The sequence below is a fragment of the Cupressus sempervirens genome, chromosome 6 (assembly GCF_028749045.1).
Source record: "Cupressus sempervirens isolate cs-2001-9-10 chromosome 6, ASM2874904v1, whole genome shotgun sequence".
NCBI classification, from domain to species: Eukaryota; Viridiplantae; Streptophyta; class Pinopsida; order Cupressales; family Cupressaceae; genus Cupressus; species Cupressus sempervirens.
The window spans coordinates 40,268,708-40,286,920 of NC_143123.1; the positions used below are offsets into that span (position 1 = coordinate 40,268,708).

At 36.6% G+C, this 18,213-nt stretch overlaps 1 protein-coding gene across 1 annotated transcript in view; it reads right to left on the reverse strand.

Moving 5' to 3' along the window:
• Positions 1 to 18,213, reverse strand: part of LOC149551010 (FAD/NAD(P)-binding oxidoreductase family protein) — a 304,663-nt gene that overhangs the window by 69,901 nt on the left and 216,549 nt on the right. The window contains exon 12 of the mRNA XM_089786572.1: positions 8,111 to 8,226. Within this exon, the coding sequence (XP_089642698.1) occupies positions 8,111 to 8,226 (116 nt within the window). The remainder of the gene's footprint in view (positions 1 to 8,110; positions 8,227 to 18,213) is intronic.

Here is an 18,213-nt window from a genome sequence, read left to right on the forward strand (position 1 = left end):
TTTAAAAGTGGAGGTAAGACCTCGCTATGCAAGATTGGGGTGTGGTGAAGGGGAACACTCGAAGGCAGTGGAAGCAAAGGAATCTCCAAAGAAAGAACGATTAAAAGAACAACCTATGAGAAGCAATGGTAAAGCACGCAACATGTCCAAGAGAAGAACGAAGACTGATTCTCCTCAGCATGCATCCATTAAGCACAACCATCAAAAGTATAATAAACCTAATTATTCCAATATTCCTTTCTCATACACAATGGAGGGACAAATATTGGAAAAGTGGAGAGGTGTTTCCATTACTTTGTGTCTAATTAAGAACCTTCTGGAGATCCAATAGGCTCCCAATGGTGAGGAATTATCCAAGTGAACCTTCACAACCCTAAAAATTGATGTCTTCAAATCTTGATGAAGATGGCCATATTGCGTAGAACTTGTCAATATAGTTCTAATGAAACTTGAATGGGCTCAAATAGAGCCCATATGACAAAAATTTGGTTGATTAAAGTCGCTAAAAAGAATGATTGACCAAGTACAGATGATGTTAGCATTCTATGTGGCATGACTAGAGCATGACACATGACAGGATGTTGAGGTGCCATAGAGGTGCCATGGACCAACAAGATGATGATATGTGGCAAGATGATGAGGTGGATGCATTGGAAGTGACGTGGACTACTCATTTCATGGTGTGAACAAATAGGAAAGTGTCATGTGAATGCATGGTGAAGTTTCACGTGGAACCCATTTGTTTTGAGGGTTTGTTTAAAACATGTTGGGAGATTAAAACACGTGACCTCCCCATTACTATTATTAGCCTCTACCATCACGTTATTTACCTTTCTCAGGATATATTTCAGCTTATACCATATTTGAATATGGTAATTGCCAAAATAAATAGGTTAAATCGGTTCAAAGATGTAGCCCAAACATTCGGTAAAGTCCTTTAACAAATTGGTTTCCATATCTTTCTCCATCTATTGTTGATTTCACTCCATGTGTTATTAATTAGTATGTCATTAAGTTGATAACTGATTAAATAAACCAAATACTATAATTTCAATGGCAATGAACATAATAACGCAATTTTGTATGTGATGAGGAAAACAGCAACTACGGTAAGGTGTAGTTAAATTTATGAATATTTAAATATAGATCATCATCAATCTCCTCTTCAATAGTATGTCTTGTTTTTACTATCGATGTCCATTACCCAATTGTAGGCATCAGCATGCAAGGATAGAGGCACCACTTCCATCTTTTGTGCAACAAGGGAGTCAATCCCTCAATAAACCACCTTTTGTTCAATCAATCAATTGGTCGATTCTTCAACTTGGCTAGGAATTCCTTTAGTCTACGATTGTAAGCTTGTAATTTCTTATTCTTCCCTTGTTTGGTATTATAATTTCCAGCAACAATCTCATTGTCATCCATTAGTAGTTTAAACTTAGTCTCGGATGGCCTCCTAAGTGTTTCCCAGGAGGTGTAATGACCCTTACTATTAAGGCCACTAAAACCCTCAAACTGAACTAAGACAATTTGTCAAACACTTGGCATGTAACTGAATAGAGCTGCGAATAGGGCTAATTGTTGTGCAACGAAACCACAAAGTACAATGCCAATATCGAAATGTAATGTAATGAACAATAACAGTACCAATAACAATATTCAGAATATGGAAACTCTCAGATTTGATACTTTCAGAATATAAGGACTGTGGTGTCTAATACATATGCATATGAATATAGATTGATGACAACATATAAACCTTCATATTCAATCCTATCAATGCATGCAAATCTGATTACAACTAATTATAATGGACTGAGCTGTGCATCTACATTAATGACTGATTTTACAATCTCAGATTTAGGGGATTGTCACAACTATGCACTTCTAATACATCAAACCCTTGACAATGCAATGCTATGACATGACAATAACCCAGTTCAGATTATATGATAGATGACTGGTTTACAACAGCAACTAATAACTGGAGATAACCAACAATGCAATGACAGTGCTGACTGTTCAACTATTTGTATGCAACACCTTTGACAATCAAAAACCTCAATATGTGCACCTGGTATTGCTGCTGGAGATGTCTGATGTAAACCGCTGCCAAAGACACTAAATCCTCCACAAACTGCCCCCAAACGAACCCCCAAATTGCTGCTGCTGATTCAGTGAAGTCCAAATGAGATGGCTGAATTACCAACTCCTCAAATGCAACAATTCAGGTGATATTTCACACCCTCAAAGTCGCCAATCCAAGGGAGTGATTCGTTCCCAAAGATCAAATAATTTGCAGACCCAAGAGACTACAAATTTGCTCCACAATGGAAGAAGTAGAAGAAATCTCAAATCCAAGCCTGTCCAAATGAGAGGCCCAGCCCTCTATTTATTCACTTTTTCTAAGAAGCTGCTAGAACTTCTAGAAACATCCTTTATAAAATCTCATTATTATGCACTTTTTCTAGAACTTCTAGAAACATCCTTTATAAAATCTCATTATAATGCACTTTTTATAATAAAGTAATTTTATAAAATAAAAAGTGCAACTCAACTTAAAATTATAACATGTAGGCCCCGATAACACATAATAATGAAATATAACCTCTTAACACTTCTTCAAGAGCAAAATATGACCATCTGATCCGCAGAATTGACTCTCTCTCCACACCATTTGCCTACGAGAGTCGAGGATAGGCAAATCCGGCACGCTATACGAGGTCAGCCAAAAATGGGGACATTATAGGAGGCTATGGAAAAAGTGCCCAATTCTATGAATCAATTGATGGTTTTACACTATAGCAGTGTTGCAAACATTGTCAGCCAATGGTTCTTGTCAAATAGGCCATTTGTAACCCATATACCTCGCACATCTTCTGGTCCCACATAGAGTTTTCGAACTTGTTTCTCGTGAACTTCAACGGTTATTGCAGATCCACATTTGAGCTTGTTGGAGAAGTCACAATCTTTCTTGACTTCATGCTCCCTTATTGGCCAAACCTGGGTGGTATTATTTCAGTGTAAGCCAGTTTGCTTCAAGTTATTTCAAAGAAGCATTACTTTAGAGCTTCTTTATTTCAGGTTCACTACAGACAGGTTGCCATTAATGACAAAGGGTGTAATTGCTTAGTATGCTATCATTGATGTCAATGGTTGATGATCAATTTGCATAAATCTCAAAGTATTACTCAAAATTAATAAAATTTGAATGAGTTGTTTGCTTTCTTGGTTCATCTGCTTGAGCTAACTATGCACTTGACTGCTTGAACTGCTCGGCTTGAATAAACTAGTTAGCCATCTACTTAAGCTCCTTGTGTGTTTGTTAGAATCTGATAAGATTAATAACCCAGAAAACTAGTGCAAAGAATAAATATCTAAACTATGAATGCAAATGATACAAAATCAAAATAGCATCATAGAGTTAGTCTCTAAGAGAGTAATGCAAATGCTGGAAGCAAAATAGCATTAAGAGGATGCAAAAATAAGAGATGCAAATACAAGCCAGGTAGCATGCTTATATAGGCTAGGAAGAGGGAGGAGGTGGCAACACCAACCAATGAGGAGCAACCCTCTATCAGACTAAAGATAGAAAAGTATCTTCCCAAGATAGCTAATGGATGCTCACATGTAGGAAGGTGACACCTCACAACCATTCACCTAATTAGACATGCTTTATTAACCTAAGCGAGATTATTAAAAGTGTAGGAAAAACCTAGCAAAATAGGAAAAATAAAAAACTACACTAACACCCCCCCATAAGCGAAGCTTAGGTGGATGCTAACATAGCGAAGCTATGAAAGCAGGAAAATGGGTCCCGGCAACAAGGCCTGATCAGGTACCCAATACAAGAAAAAGAACTAGATGAAGGAAACTAAGCCTCCAATCTAGGAAATGTCTCAAAGAGAGGAACAAAAAAGAGCATGAAGCATGAAGCTACAAACACTGTCAGAAGAAACTACTGGAACCCCCACTGAAATAGTGCATGACCAGGTAGAGAAGACAAAGTCTGAAGAGCTGATCAATCGAAGAGGTGACCTCCAAAGGTAGGAATGAATGAGTGTCTATATAGTAGATGAACCATCTCACCGAAATGCATAGGTGCCTAGCCACTGCATCCGCCTAGTACATAGGAACAAAAACTGAATACGTAGATCACTCAACCGAACCAAGGAAGCAATAGAGCCAACAGGTGAACCCCCCCATAATGCTGAACAAGGAGAGGGGTGACAGGAACACTGAAATGCAATGCCAAAAACATCTGCAAGAAGAAGAATCAGGAACACCAACAGTGCAATAGAAGTACAAGCACAGGATAAAGGGCGGTGTCACCGACACACTACATGGGCTAATGTCGTGGAAGAAAAATTCACTTGACAAAGGTGGATAAGCACAAAATGGCTAAACATCATGACCCCCCATGGCACTTTATAACTGAATGCGAGTACAAAAAAACACAAGGTGTACAAGATCCCAGATATGCAAAAGCAGGCACTTTATCTCAGTGCATTTACAGAAAAATGAATGCAACAGAATAGAAGCATACAATGCTCAGAAGTCAGAAAGAAGAGTGAGCCAAAAGAATAGAAGAAGAGATTCCAGGACCTGTAGAATCCAAGTAATCCGCCAGAGTGTGAAAGTGAAAAACTCGAAGGAGAAAGAACCTGGAGCAGAATCTAGATAAAAGACCTCTGCAACTGAATAACTCACAGAACCAGCTTTCCAACAATATCTGGCGAGCCCAGAAAAGAGTCCGAATGAGCGAGATATGGCTCCCGGAAGGAAAAATAGAACATTTGGCTTTGATTGCCAAAACAGGCAACCAGACTGTAGCAAAAATCAAAAAAACCTGTACCATCATCTTCGTCTCAGAACCAGCTTTCTGACGCACTTTTCGGATAAAAAAAATACGTCCATATGCTCAAGTTATGGAAGAAAAACCGACAGGACCTCCTCATGAAGAGCATATGCTAAAAGTGAAACTTGGGCACAATAATGAAGGAAACAAATAGCACCACTGCGATCTACTCGAAAAATCATGCACTTTCAAAAAAAGAATCGCCTCGATACGAGGTCATATGAAAAAGTTATGATCCTCTGAAGTTTCCAAAACGAGAACTGTGCATAGTCACGACTGAGAATCTACAATTTTTGAAGAATTCATGCATGAAAATCAAAAAACAACTCCACTAGTGGATAGAGCACAAAAAAATAGTCAAGTTCATAACAAGAATCATCAAAATCGGCGTCTGTATGAGCAAGAATGAGACATTTGAAAATTGCGTTCAAATCTGCGACTGCCAACGGAGAGGGGTATGGCTGTAACCTTTCATGCTCGATTCTGCAAAATATACAGCTTGCATGCAAAATCTAAAAGATACCCAGATGGTTTTTCGGGGCTGCGAACAAAACTCAAAAAGCGTTTCTCTTGTCGATGTACAGAAGATGCTGCTATAGTGTAAATTAAATGCCTTTAACAGTAAAAAACGGTTCCAAAAATCAAAAACCGACCCCAACAACAAAAATATGACATGCAAATGTTGGATCAGCTTCCTAAGTCCATCAATGGCATGCTGGAACCTGCAAAACTAATTGAAAACTCCAAATATGCAAGTTGGTTGTCAGATTTGAGATTGAAACCCAGAGAAAAATCGTTTTTGTCAAAACTTTTCTGATTCTCAAGATCATCCAAAGATGCAAGAGAAGAGCATACTTCGTTTTTCAAAAAACTACAATAAAATTTATTAGCCCCCCACGAATCTCTCAAATAAGGAAACTAAAATCTACTCTTACACATAGAAAAGCTCTGATACCATGTTAGAATCTGATAAGATTAATAACCCAGAAAACTAGTGCAAAGAATAAATATCTAAACTATGAATGCAAATGATACAAAATCAAAATAGCATCATAGAGTTAGTCTCCAAGAGAGTAATGCAAATACTAGAAGCAAAATAGGATTAAGAGGATGCAAAAATAAGAGATGCAAATACAAGCCAGGTAGCATGCTTATATAAGCTAGAAAGAGGGAGGAGGTGGCAACACCAACCAATGAGGAGCAACCATCTATCGGACTAAAGATAGCAAAGTATCTTCCCAAGATAGCTAATGGATGCTCACATGTAGGAAGGTAACACCTCACAACCATTCACCTAATAAGACATGCTTTATTAACCTAAGCGAGATTATTAAAAGTGTAGGAAAAACCTAGCAAAATAGGAAAAATAAAAAACTACACTAACAGTGTCTACTTCAGCTGCTTGCTTGATTTTTGTTACACGTCATTAATTGAATGTCAAAAGGATATTTTCTATCGAATTGGATTATTCCTCATTGGTGCAAATACTTAAGATTATGTTTCGAACATATGAGTTGGAGGTGCTGACTCTTCTTAGCAAAATCTTTATTACAAGAATGCATAATGACTGGTGGCTATAATTCCTAGCTGCAGATTTACAAAAAGGAAATCGTTAAAAAACTTAAATGCATTATGCAGAAAGCTGGAATCTTTCTTTTGGTTCCTCACTCATTATCATTAAATAGCCAGTGTCAAAGAGTTAGAAAAGAAATATAGCTTAGCAAGTCATGAAAATGAATTTACTATATGTTTATACAGCAGTTTCTAGAATATGTTATGTATATTTTTGGAGAGGATTTGCATGACTGAAAAGCAAGCGTCATGCTTTTTTTGGAAAATAGAATCTGTCTGAAGTTAGAAAATATGGACGGCAGCGGAAAATATGGCAATCAGCTGCAAGAATACCTTGCTACAGGCTGGAGCTGAGATGTTTCTTCTTAATGTAGGCATGAAGGAACATGTGAATGAAGTCTACTCTTGGGGAACTACATTATTTTTTGGCCCTGCTTTTCTGGGCAGTCTTGTCATGTTTTGATTGTTGTAGCTATTTTTTGAGAGTTTGAATACCGTTGTCAAACAGAAGTACGATATATTATCTGCAGATCTGAATAAAAAGTTGAGTTGACCTTCCTTGTTTCCACAGAGATTGGAGTTGTATGTCCTCAGTATTTGTGGTAGCTTCGAGATTAAGTCATTTTTGCAAGAAACTAGCAGCATTTCAAGTAAGAAGGATGTTAAGTAGTCGATGAAGTAGCATGAGTGTCGATTTTGTTATGGTGCGAAGTGATATTATTTTGAGTTAAGGGGCAAGTATAATATGGAGCAATAAATGGATGAGGTTGATGAGAGCATTATGAAGTCTAGCATGTTGATTGTGTTGAAGATTGTTGCTTAGTTGAGGAAGATGCAAGGTCAATGAAAAAGAGGATAAGGGTATGAATAGGTTTTATGACTGTTAGCTGTGTATTGAAATCAGTGTACTGCTACTGTGTATTTAAGGCAAAGAAGTTATTTTAGACTCTGTTTTTGAGTTGGTGGTCTTTGAGGTCGGTGCTTCAGTTGTTTGGAGTCAGTACTTCAAAAAGAGTTGGTGCTCTCCATGGCTTGGTGCTCACTTTTGTAATCTGGATTTGTGCTTATTTGTAAATCGAAGTTATTGTCAATTGTCCTTTTTTACCTGTAACAGTTTTCCATGAGAAATTTCGTTTATGCATCTTTATGGTTACTCTCTTTATGTTTATGTGCTTATAAGTTCAAAAGTTTTAAGAGATCTGAAATACTGGTTCACAACCCCTGTCCCGCTTTCAATATTCCTTTATGATCTTGACTATAAGGATCCCATTAGGTATTTGATAAAGTCCTGAAGATAGATCCAAGGGCATGCTGGAAGGAGGACAAGAGAAATGTGTGATGAATTCCCTTCATTGAACCAGATTGTTAAATTTCAGTGTTTCTGTTGTCCATTGTATTTCATGGTTAAGTATAAAGCTGCAATCGTATCATTGTAATAACTTCTTTAAATTTCTTTGGCATACTTCATGATTGTAGCATAAATCTACTTTCTGTTCCGTGGCCTGCGGCAATGAGAAATTGCACACATGGAAGTCAAAAGTTTAAACATTAAATCAACAGAAGCCAAACATTTTTTAATTATTTTCTCCATTCAAAGTTGAGATCAAAAACAAAATTAGAATGTGTTACCAAAAAAGAATAAATTGCTCTTTTACAGCATAGTTTTTTTGTAATATTTACCTGTCAGCACCAAGGTGAATGGTACCACGATGCTCAGGTCCACCTTCACTACTGCAAGGTTTACATGATCGGAATTGTGGTAATCTATCTACAGCTAAATTTATTTTTGTGGTCCCCTGTTTCATATATTGTAATTAGGTCTACTGCAAATAGTTGTATCACAGGGGATAAATAGCACAAAATGATTAGTAAGCCTTGTCAAGCAAAGAAACAATCAAATATACAAGAATGCCAACACTTAGTTTTCAACCAACAATTAGTTGTTTATCAACTGGCTGATAGCTAATAGGAAAGTGTTACGCCCTGCAGTAGAAATAAATATAAGATTGAAATAAGCTAAAGTAAAAAATTTGGAAGTCAAAATTAATGAGATGATGTGCATGTGTGTATGCATATGTACGCAAGCATATGTGTGTGCATGCATGGATGGGTGTTTGTGTATGTGGATGCATAGATGGATGTATGTGTGGGTGTAAAAGCCACCCCGGAATGCAACTTGCAAAATTCTGCATTTTATATTTTGTTTGTTTTTGGTTTTTTGTAGGTTTTATGCTTTTTTCTTGTTTTTTGGATGATATTTGCAAAGCCAAGAGAAAGACAAATGCTGATAATAATTTACTTTGAAACTTAACACCAAAACAAAACAAAGAAAAGTTTCTACTAATTTATTAAGTTTGTCATGACCATACCAGATATTTATACAATTAGATATGTGTATCAGCATGCAAGGTAATAATAATACTAAATTCAGCAGCTCCTTATCTCCAACGCCGATATCCTAATGCTGGCTGAATGAACGTGAATTCAGAATTATATGGTCAATAATGCTGCCTGTTGCTGCTGTCTCAGATCTGGGATTTGATGACATCAAATCGATAATGTACTGCTTGAATAAGAATAGCTCATTGCTGGTGATTACTATATTTTGCCACTGCACTGCTGAAAGTGCTCTTTGCTTCCCAAAAATGCCCAAATTCGGATCTGATCTGCTAATTCCCTCACTAGACATTCAAGCTGGATAGAAATGGAGCTGCCTGGAATGTGTACGGTGAACCCTAGATATTGGTGATTGATTATGTTTCCAAATTTCCACATCTACCACTTCCTTCCTGTAAATTCATATTTCTCAAAATTCAGAGCTGAGAATTCTATTCCAAGATCTTGCTTCTCATTAAAGCTTATGATGGTCATCTGCCACAGAATACTTCGAGATGATCTCACATACTGGCAAGTATTCAATCTTCTGAGAGCTTTCATTCTCAGATGATCTGTTTAGAAAAACTCCCATGCTTGAAGCTCAATCTCCAAGAATGCCAAGTAAAAAAAGATTTCCTTATGTTCAAAAGTGCCTGCCCATCCCTTCTTTTATTCTTGTCTCTTCCTTTCTATTATTTATTCCATCCTATAAAATCGAACCTGTAATAACCCCTACCGGTTACAGCCTATTCAGACCTCAATTTCTTCCACAATTCAAAGGTTTGACATTTCGTTAAACACTTGGTGCACAGCTCTGTTTTACCGTATAGGGCGTATTTGTTTCCTTTTGTGAAATTTAGAGATAGCTTGAAATGCAACAATAGAAAAATAACTCTTTGACAACAAATTACACTTACTGCACTTATTTCAAAGACTCTACTACAATTATTTATCCACTGAAAATATACTTTGCAAACTTTGAACCAATTATCAATACGCACTAACTCTGAAATTATACTCACACATACAGAAAACCCTTACAAATTCAATTCAATATCCAAATTATTAAACTTCTAAGAACCTGATAATGCCAACCAGATGCAAGATGTTGTGGCTACATGAGCTGCCTTCACAAAGCCTCTCAAGGCTGCCATCACGAATCTCTCCTATTGACTGGCGCAGCCTGGCAATCTAAAATATTTGCAGAATGAAGACTCCAATGATGACTTAGGACCAGATTCAAGCCGCAGCCCTGCAATTTAATTTACTGTTACCCAAAACATGAAACAGTGGCTCTGTATCTTAGATGCATCCCTCCTAGAGAGGTCACAGATCTCCCCAAAACAATCACAGGCCTCTAATTATTAGCAGCAGGTGTTTTATTATTAACAGCAGACCTATAATTATGGCTGCAGGCCCTTACATGAGAAGTCACAGGCCTCACAGATTTGAACATCAGATCTGGAGCAAAAGACAGATATCTCCAGCTCTAGCCACACAAGGCAAATAAAAGGATAAGTGCTGTTGTGAAAGGAATCCAATACTGAGCAGCAACTCCACCCTCTAGCTCTTGCAATTGCCCACTTATGAATTCAACCACCAATTCGATAACTAATAATGTATTTCAACCACAGTAAGTACAGCTTTGAAATACTATGATAAATCTCAAAAGTCCACAATACTTCAGCTATGGATTCAAATTCACTTCTCAGAATCTCAAACTCAACCCTTATACTTCAGCAAGGGCTCACAATTCAAATAACTCAGAAAAAGCCACAAAGGCAACAAAACCAAAATAAATATTCAAGCATACGTTTTCCAATGAAATGACCTCGTATTTATAATGCTTTGTTGATAATAGTTTTCAAAAGAACTCAAGCAATAGTTTCCCAAAAGAACTCAGCTCTTGAAACTTTCCAACACATCACGTTAATATTTAATACTTGGCTTAGGCTTATAATAAATGGCCCCCTTCCAATGATGACTCAACCCTCAACATATGTGAAATTATAAAGTTAAATTATAACATTAAAATAAGCCATTCAATAATTTAATAATAATTTAGCCACTAAAAATATAATAACTCACAAAATACTCATCATTTAAATATGTTGTCACACCTATTATTTCTCCATGTGACCAAATCAACTTTCCAAAAATAGAAAGGGTCCATCTCAATCAACACCCAACTTACCACAAATAATAAGTACACAAAACTAAGCCCAAACAAAGTCCAATCTTAGCCAAACGAAGACCAACCCGTAACTTATTAAATTGTGGAGAAGATAAGACCCTTCCAAGCCAAGTCAATGCCTCAAAAAACCTTCTATCCAAAATAATTAGCCTATGAGGATCACAATAATAGGTAATCTCTCAAACTCCCATGCTGGAAAAAATGGGGACATTACAGTCCTCCCTCCTTGAGATTGCTTGTCCTCAAGCAATCCACCAACATAGTGAACTCCAACCTCCACCTGGATCCCAAATGAAGAAGTATGTGGCATCCTTGTCAACACTGAACCAACTGCATGCCAATATCATTGGGTCACAATATAGCACCTAGTACCTATGTTGATGATGTGAAAGTCAGGGCATCACCAGAAGATAACTCCATAGGAGATCTCAACACACTTTTCTTCCTTGTAGCCACTCATATAGTATATATTGGACTAGAGTCCTAATCATCACCAACAATCCCTAGAAATGGCATAGCTACAAGAGAACCATATGCACCCATGCCAAATTTATCTACAATAGGTGTAGCCACATCAAAATCTGTGTACGCAGAAACATCACTAAATGCCACAATAATAATTGAACTAAACCTACAAATAGTTAAAAAAAAGTCCAACTCCACTTAGGTAGGTGATCAACTTCAACCTCAAATAGAGGACTGTCATAAGACATTGTTGCATCCAGGTGGAACATAGGATTGTCCACGAAGTGAACCTCACCACTATGTTGATTTGAACTATAATATGACTCTTCCTTGACATCACTCACCTCATCATCAAGAACATGTGTACTATCATCAAAGTACACACCTAAAACTGCATGAATACAACTAAACTCCTCAATAGTTGGGAGTTGGCTCAACTACCATAGAGGTGGCTTCTGATATGACATTATACTCGCATGCTCCTACCTCCACTATCACTACATCGCCATCAAATGCACAATCCTAGGGGCTCATGTCAACAACTGTATCATCCAACTCAACGTGACATGAATTTCTATTATACTCCACATCCACCGTGTCCAACTCATTTGGTGTCTTTGACACCACTCTATCATCACTTTTCACTTTTCGAAAAAGTGATATCATGCTCTACTCAAATCTAGGATTCAAAATTAGGTGGGTCATCTATTTGTAATTTTGATTCAACTCATTCACTAGCACATTCAACTATTTCACAATACCTCATATCCCAAATTCTCCATCCCTAAATGGAAAAGTATGCCCTCTACGAGCATAATACCTACCCAGAATGAATCTCCTGTCACCATCCATGTCGTTGAATAGCAACCACTAATCATTGAATCAAATGCTGACAATCACATAATTAAGGACTGATCAAAATAGTAACTGGGCCCAATTCCTACAGGCTAGTAGGAAACCATTTTGATACCACTATACTAACCCCTATCGATTAAAACTTATTCAAACCTCAATTTCTTCCACCCTCATTGTAAAGGGAGTATTTGTTTCTTTTTGTGAAATTTCGAGATAGCTTGAAATGCAATGATGGAAAATTAACTCTTTGCCAACAAATTACACTAATTGCACTTATTTCAAAGACTATTATAATTCCTTATCCACCGATAATATACTTTGCAAAGTTTGAACCAATTATCAATACTCACTAACTCTGAAATTATAATCAGACATACAACAAACCCTTACAAATTCAATTGGACATCCAAATTATTAAATTTCTAAGAATCTGATAATATCTACCAAATGCAAGATGATGTAGTTACATGAGCTACCTTCCCAAAGCCTCTCAAGCCTGTTGTCACAAGTGTCCCCCATAGAGTAGTGCAGCCTAGCAATCTGAAATATGCCCAGAATGAAGACTCCAATGATAATTGCAGGCCCAAATTCAAGCCACAGCCCTGCAATTTACTTACCTGTTACCCAAAATATAAAACATTGGCTCTCAACCTTAGATGCATCCCTCCAAGACATGTCACACGTCTCTCCCAAACAATCGCAGGCCTCACAGATTCAAACATTAGATCTCGAGAAAAACACAGATATTTCCAGGACTAGTCACACAAGGCAAATAAAGTTAATTGCTGGTGTGAAAGGAAATCCAACGCCAAACAACAACTCCACCCTCCAGCTCTTGCAATAGCCCACTTATGAATTCAACCACCAATTTGATAGCCAACAATGTCTTTCAACCACAGTAAGTACAGCTTTGAAAGACTATCATAAATTCCAGAAGTCCACAGTACCTCAGTTGTGGACTCAAATTCACTTCTCAAAATCTCAAACTCAACCCTTATACTTCAACAAGGGCTCACAATTCAGAAAACTTGGAAAACGTCATAAAGCAAACAAAAGCAAATAAATATTCAAGCATTCTTTTTTCCAATGAAATGAGCTCATATTTATAATGCTTTGTTGATAATTTTTTTAAAAAGAACTCTACTTAAGAAACTGCAAAAGTTTCAAAAAAACTCAACTCTTGAAACTTTCCAAAACAACCTCAATTTAAATATTTAATACTTGGCTTAGGCATATAGTAAATGGACCCCTTCTAATGATGACTGAACCCTCAACTTAAGCGAAATTATAAAATTTAATTATAACCTTATAATAAGCCATCTAATAATTTAATAATAATTTGGACACTAAACATATAATAACTCCCAAAATTCTCATCATTTATATATGTCGTCTCAAACAAGAATCACACCTATTATTTCTCCATGTGACCAAATGTACTTTACAAAAATAGAAAGGGTCCATCTCAATCAACACCCAACTTACCACAAATAGTAAGTACATAAAACTAAGTGCAAACAAGTCCAATTTGAGCTAAACGAAGGCCAACCCGTAAGTCACTATATTGTGGAGAAGATAAGACCCTCCTAAGCGAAGCCACAAGCTTAGAAGACAGAAGACCCTTTATCCACAATAATTAGCCTACAAGGATCACAATAATAGGCTAATCTCTCAAACTCCAATAATGAGAAAAATGGCGACATTACAGAATCCCTAAGAGGCCTTATTTATCATTATAAAGATGGTCCTCTTTTAGTTAAAACCTAACTTACTGGTTCCACGAACCCAATATGTGGGCATGTTTAAAAAAAGTAGGTTTTGGTACATATGGATGTGTGTGTGCATTATATATACAAAAACAATAAGAGAAATATACACAATTGTAAAACTAAATCATTTCACGGTATGATCCTTGATCATTGATCAATGCCATATGCTAAAGATAAACATTAAAACTTTAAATACTTGATCTTTCATATATGTTCAAAGAGGCATTAGGTTAGATGAGTATTAGTGATCAATAGGGTATCTGGAAGGAATCAAATATAGAGAGGGCCCAAAAGGTGAAGGCATTGATACTGGATGATAATTGGTGGGCACATATGGAGTATCTGTTGGAATTCACCGAACTTATCATGTTTCTGCTTCAGTTTGCTAATACAAATGAACCATTCTTGGGGCATGTCTATGATAGCGTGGACATGATGTTGGAGAAAATAAAATCGGTAATACAAGCTTAAGAGAATGATCTTGAAAACACCTTTTCCAAAAGGTAGAAAGCAATTGTTCCACCTACACAAGTTGTCTTGGAATAATTGTGTGAGATGCAAATTAGATCTCAAAACATATTAATAGTAAGTTAATAAATCATTCAAAATATGTGAATAATGCAAAAATATATTTTATTCAATTATCTAAAACATAACATAAAATGATAAATAAAAATTAATAAATTAAATTTAAAAATATACCTTCATATATTCCAATTTTGAAAAAGTTCTAAAAATTGCTCGTAACATGTTGTTTGTCACAAACATCTTAATCTCCTCTAACTTTTGGTATATTTCTTTCTGCTTGCATGTCAATTGCTCACATCACCAAATTAAGTGAGTGCGTTGTGGATGGTGTCCAAAAGATGTAATCATATCTAGCCTCTACCAAAGCACATGAAGCCTTACAAACTTTTGCATTGTCTGTGATTACTTGGGCAACATAATCATGACTCAGCCCCTCTATGATTTTTATGAGAACCTTGGAAATGAACTTTGCATAGTTCACTTTCCCTTCACAATCATAACCCTCATAACATTGCCCACTCGGGGGAAACTACAAAAACATTGATTAGATGGATTGTATTCACAATCTTTCCACCCATCAAAAACAATAGACACAACTATTTCAACCTAAGAATCTCTAACTGGTTTTAGTTAGGCCTCTTTAGATTGTCTCTCTTATTCCAATAAGGTCAAATGCACCTTTTTGAATCCAAGAATTGTGTAACCAAATGGTATTACTTATTGGTCATACCACCTCCTCCCCGTATGGTGCTCACCAAGTTGAATGAATGACAATTCACAAAGAAGCAACATGTGAATTTTTTCATCTAATATATCTCTTGCCTCAATTCTATATACATTCTCTCCAACGGACCGCTCTTGTGGGTAAAGATTTTTCGTTCTACATCTTCATCCTCCATAGAGCCCATAGCCAAGAAGGGATGTCTATAGGTTGTAACAAGTTGTGAGGGTGGTGTTATTGATTTTTTTCCCCACAATTTTAACCAATTTGATTTCCTTTTGCAACCAATCTATTAGAATCTTCTTTTTTAAGTATTGCAATCTGTGAAGCTGACAACCCCTTCTTATTTGGGCCTAGGCCCTCACCCATATTAATTCCTTTTACCCCCAAGACCAAGACAATGAAATCTCATTCAATAATAGAAGTTATTATATTGTGCATTGGAAAAATTATATTTCCAAAGAAACCCCCCACCTCCAAGATAATGAGAAAACACTTGTAGTATGTCTCCATAAACGAGACCCTTTATCAATTTGTAATTTTTCACTTCCCTCCCCACCCACTAAGATTTGACTATTCATTGTTGAAATCTATTAAATAAAATGAAGAAAAACATACATGCAAACTTCTTCATGAACTCAAAGGAAATTAATGTGAGAATTTTTCTAATGCAATAAATGAAATGCCAAGATCTAGAAGCACAAGAGAGATGGACAAAATGATCAATTGATTAAGTCAATAATGATCATAAGTACAATGCTCAATAGCCTAATTGTTCAGATTCAGATTCAGATAAATACATCATACATGTGGCTGAATATAAAGGCAATCAAGACAACTAGGAGTCATCAAAGTGATAAGCATCACAACTAAGCAAATATCCACCAAAGGTGGATTATCCTCCATTGTGCATCAAACTACATGTAATAATGAGAGGATAAGAATGCAAAAGTATATCACACAAAGAGAGGTGTGAAACAACATGTACTCAAATAAAGTGCTAACTCCTAGGTGTCTACATGACAACAAATATGAAAATGCATTATCCTAACTAAATTTAAGTAAAGTGTAATTAGTAATACTTAACTACCCCAACACCCCTCCTGAAGTGCAACTTAGGGGAATGCACTTAAGCTAACAAAAGTTAGATGACAATGCAAGATGGGTCTCTGCTACTAGGCCATGTTAGGTACCCATGTACAAACTACAAATGCAAAAGATAAGCAATGTAGTCTCTCATAAAGGAGAGAATGAGGGAAAAACCCTCCCCCAAAAAAGAGAGATAAGATGCACGCATGGATGGAGTAATCAAGAACCCCCCTATTATGATATACATCATGCATATGTCCAAAAGAAGGTCCAAGGTCTAAAAACAATATTTCTCCCCTTAGGAAGAAGATACACCAAGCACAAGTGCAAGAATGCTTCCCATTGTGGATAGGAAGAAGGCGAAATCATAAGAAGTATGATGTCTCTGAAGTTTGATGATGTATTGCCGTGACCTTGAATGATGAAGGTGCCACGAACCAATCAAGATCAAGCCGAATAGAAGAAGGTGACAAACAAGGAACCATTGGTAACTACACCGTGCAAGAATCTGGTTCAACCCAAAATGTAAAATGTAGTACACCCATGATAGATGCTCCTGGATCAATGTAGAAGTTGCACCATGAAAACTGGATGATGTTTCTCACTTTAGGAAGAAATGGCATCATAGGTGTATCCGATAATCCTCCCCAATTAGTACGAAGAACCCTCAAGATGTAGAATGTCTTAAAGAATTGAATGGGAATCTCTAACACATGAGTACGATCAACCATCTAATATGACATCTCAAATGAAAGTTGAAACTCATGAATACCAATCTCCAAAGACTAAAATGTCTTCTCTAAGGTGAAAGAGACCTCCTACAACTATTGTGTTAAAGGATTCGCAATCATGTCAAACTCAAAAGAATGATCAACTAAAGAATGATGAGCATCAAAGTGTTCACTCGCAACAACTGAAGAAGGTTCATCCTCAACAAAGAGGAGATCAATATCATCAATAGAGTCTTCCAAATCCTCAATGCAGGACTACATAAACAAACCTGCAATGTTTGTCAAGAAGTCATCCTAAGGAGTTGTAATTAGATGACAAGGAATGTCCTAGTGCACTGAATCACCTGAATCCATTGTTGTGTGAACAAAAGTATCATAATGAACAACAGGAGATGTCATCTCAACTAAAGGAGTACGAGATGCAATTGGAGGCTTTGGATCATCAAGACTCTCTTCTTCTACAAGGTCTATGATGAACTCTAGTGTAATATCATCATAGGGAATATTATTTGCATCATCAAGTGGAATGAGACTATGCATCTGGATCAACTGAAACTGGAGGAATATGTTTATCTCCAAAATGTTCCCAACTAAGATTCTAACCTTGCAGAGGGGAATCATTATTCACGGTCGTATGATATGCTATATGATATCTCCAGGAAGTGAGACTCTTACAAATTGTACCTCTAATATGTTAATTTTTAGAATGTCATGCTTCTCTCTTTTAATATATCATTGGCTAAGGAATGAGTCCATAAAGATGAGACCAGAGACTAAGCCATCTACAATGTGTGATGATTGCTTTTGCCCATAATGCATAATTATCCCTAATTAATTGTATCAGAGCAGGATGTGATATTGGCATGAATACATCAATAATTCACCCCCAAAATGCAATAAAGAATGAACCCTCCACTAAATAAATGATTTAGGCACTTTATATGTAGCACGAGTACAATTTTCACTTGTTAAATTTGGCCAAAGTGGACTGCTACTTATGATTAATTACAACAAAAATTGGCACTTATAGACTCAATACAATCAGGACACAAGAC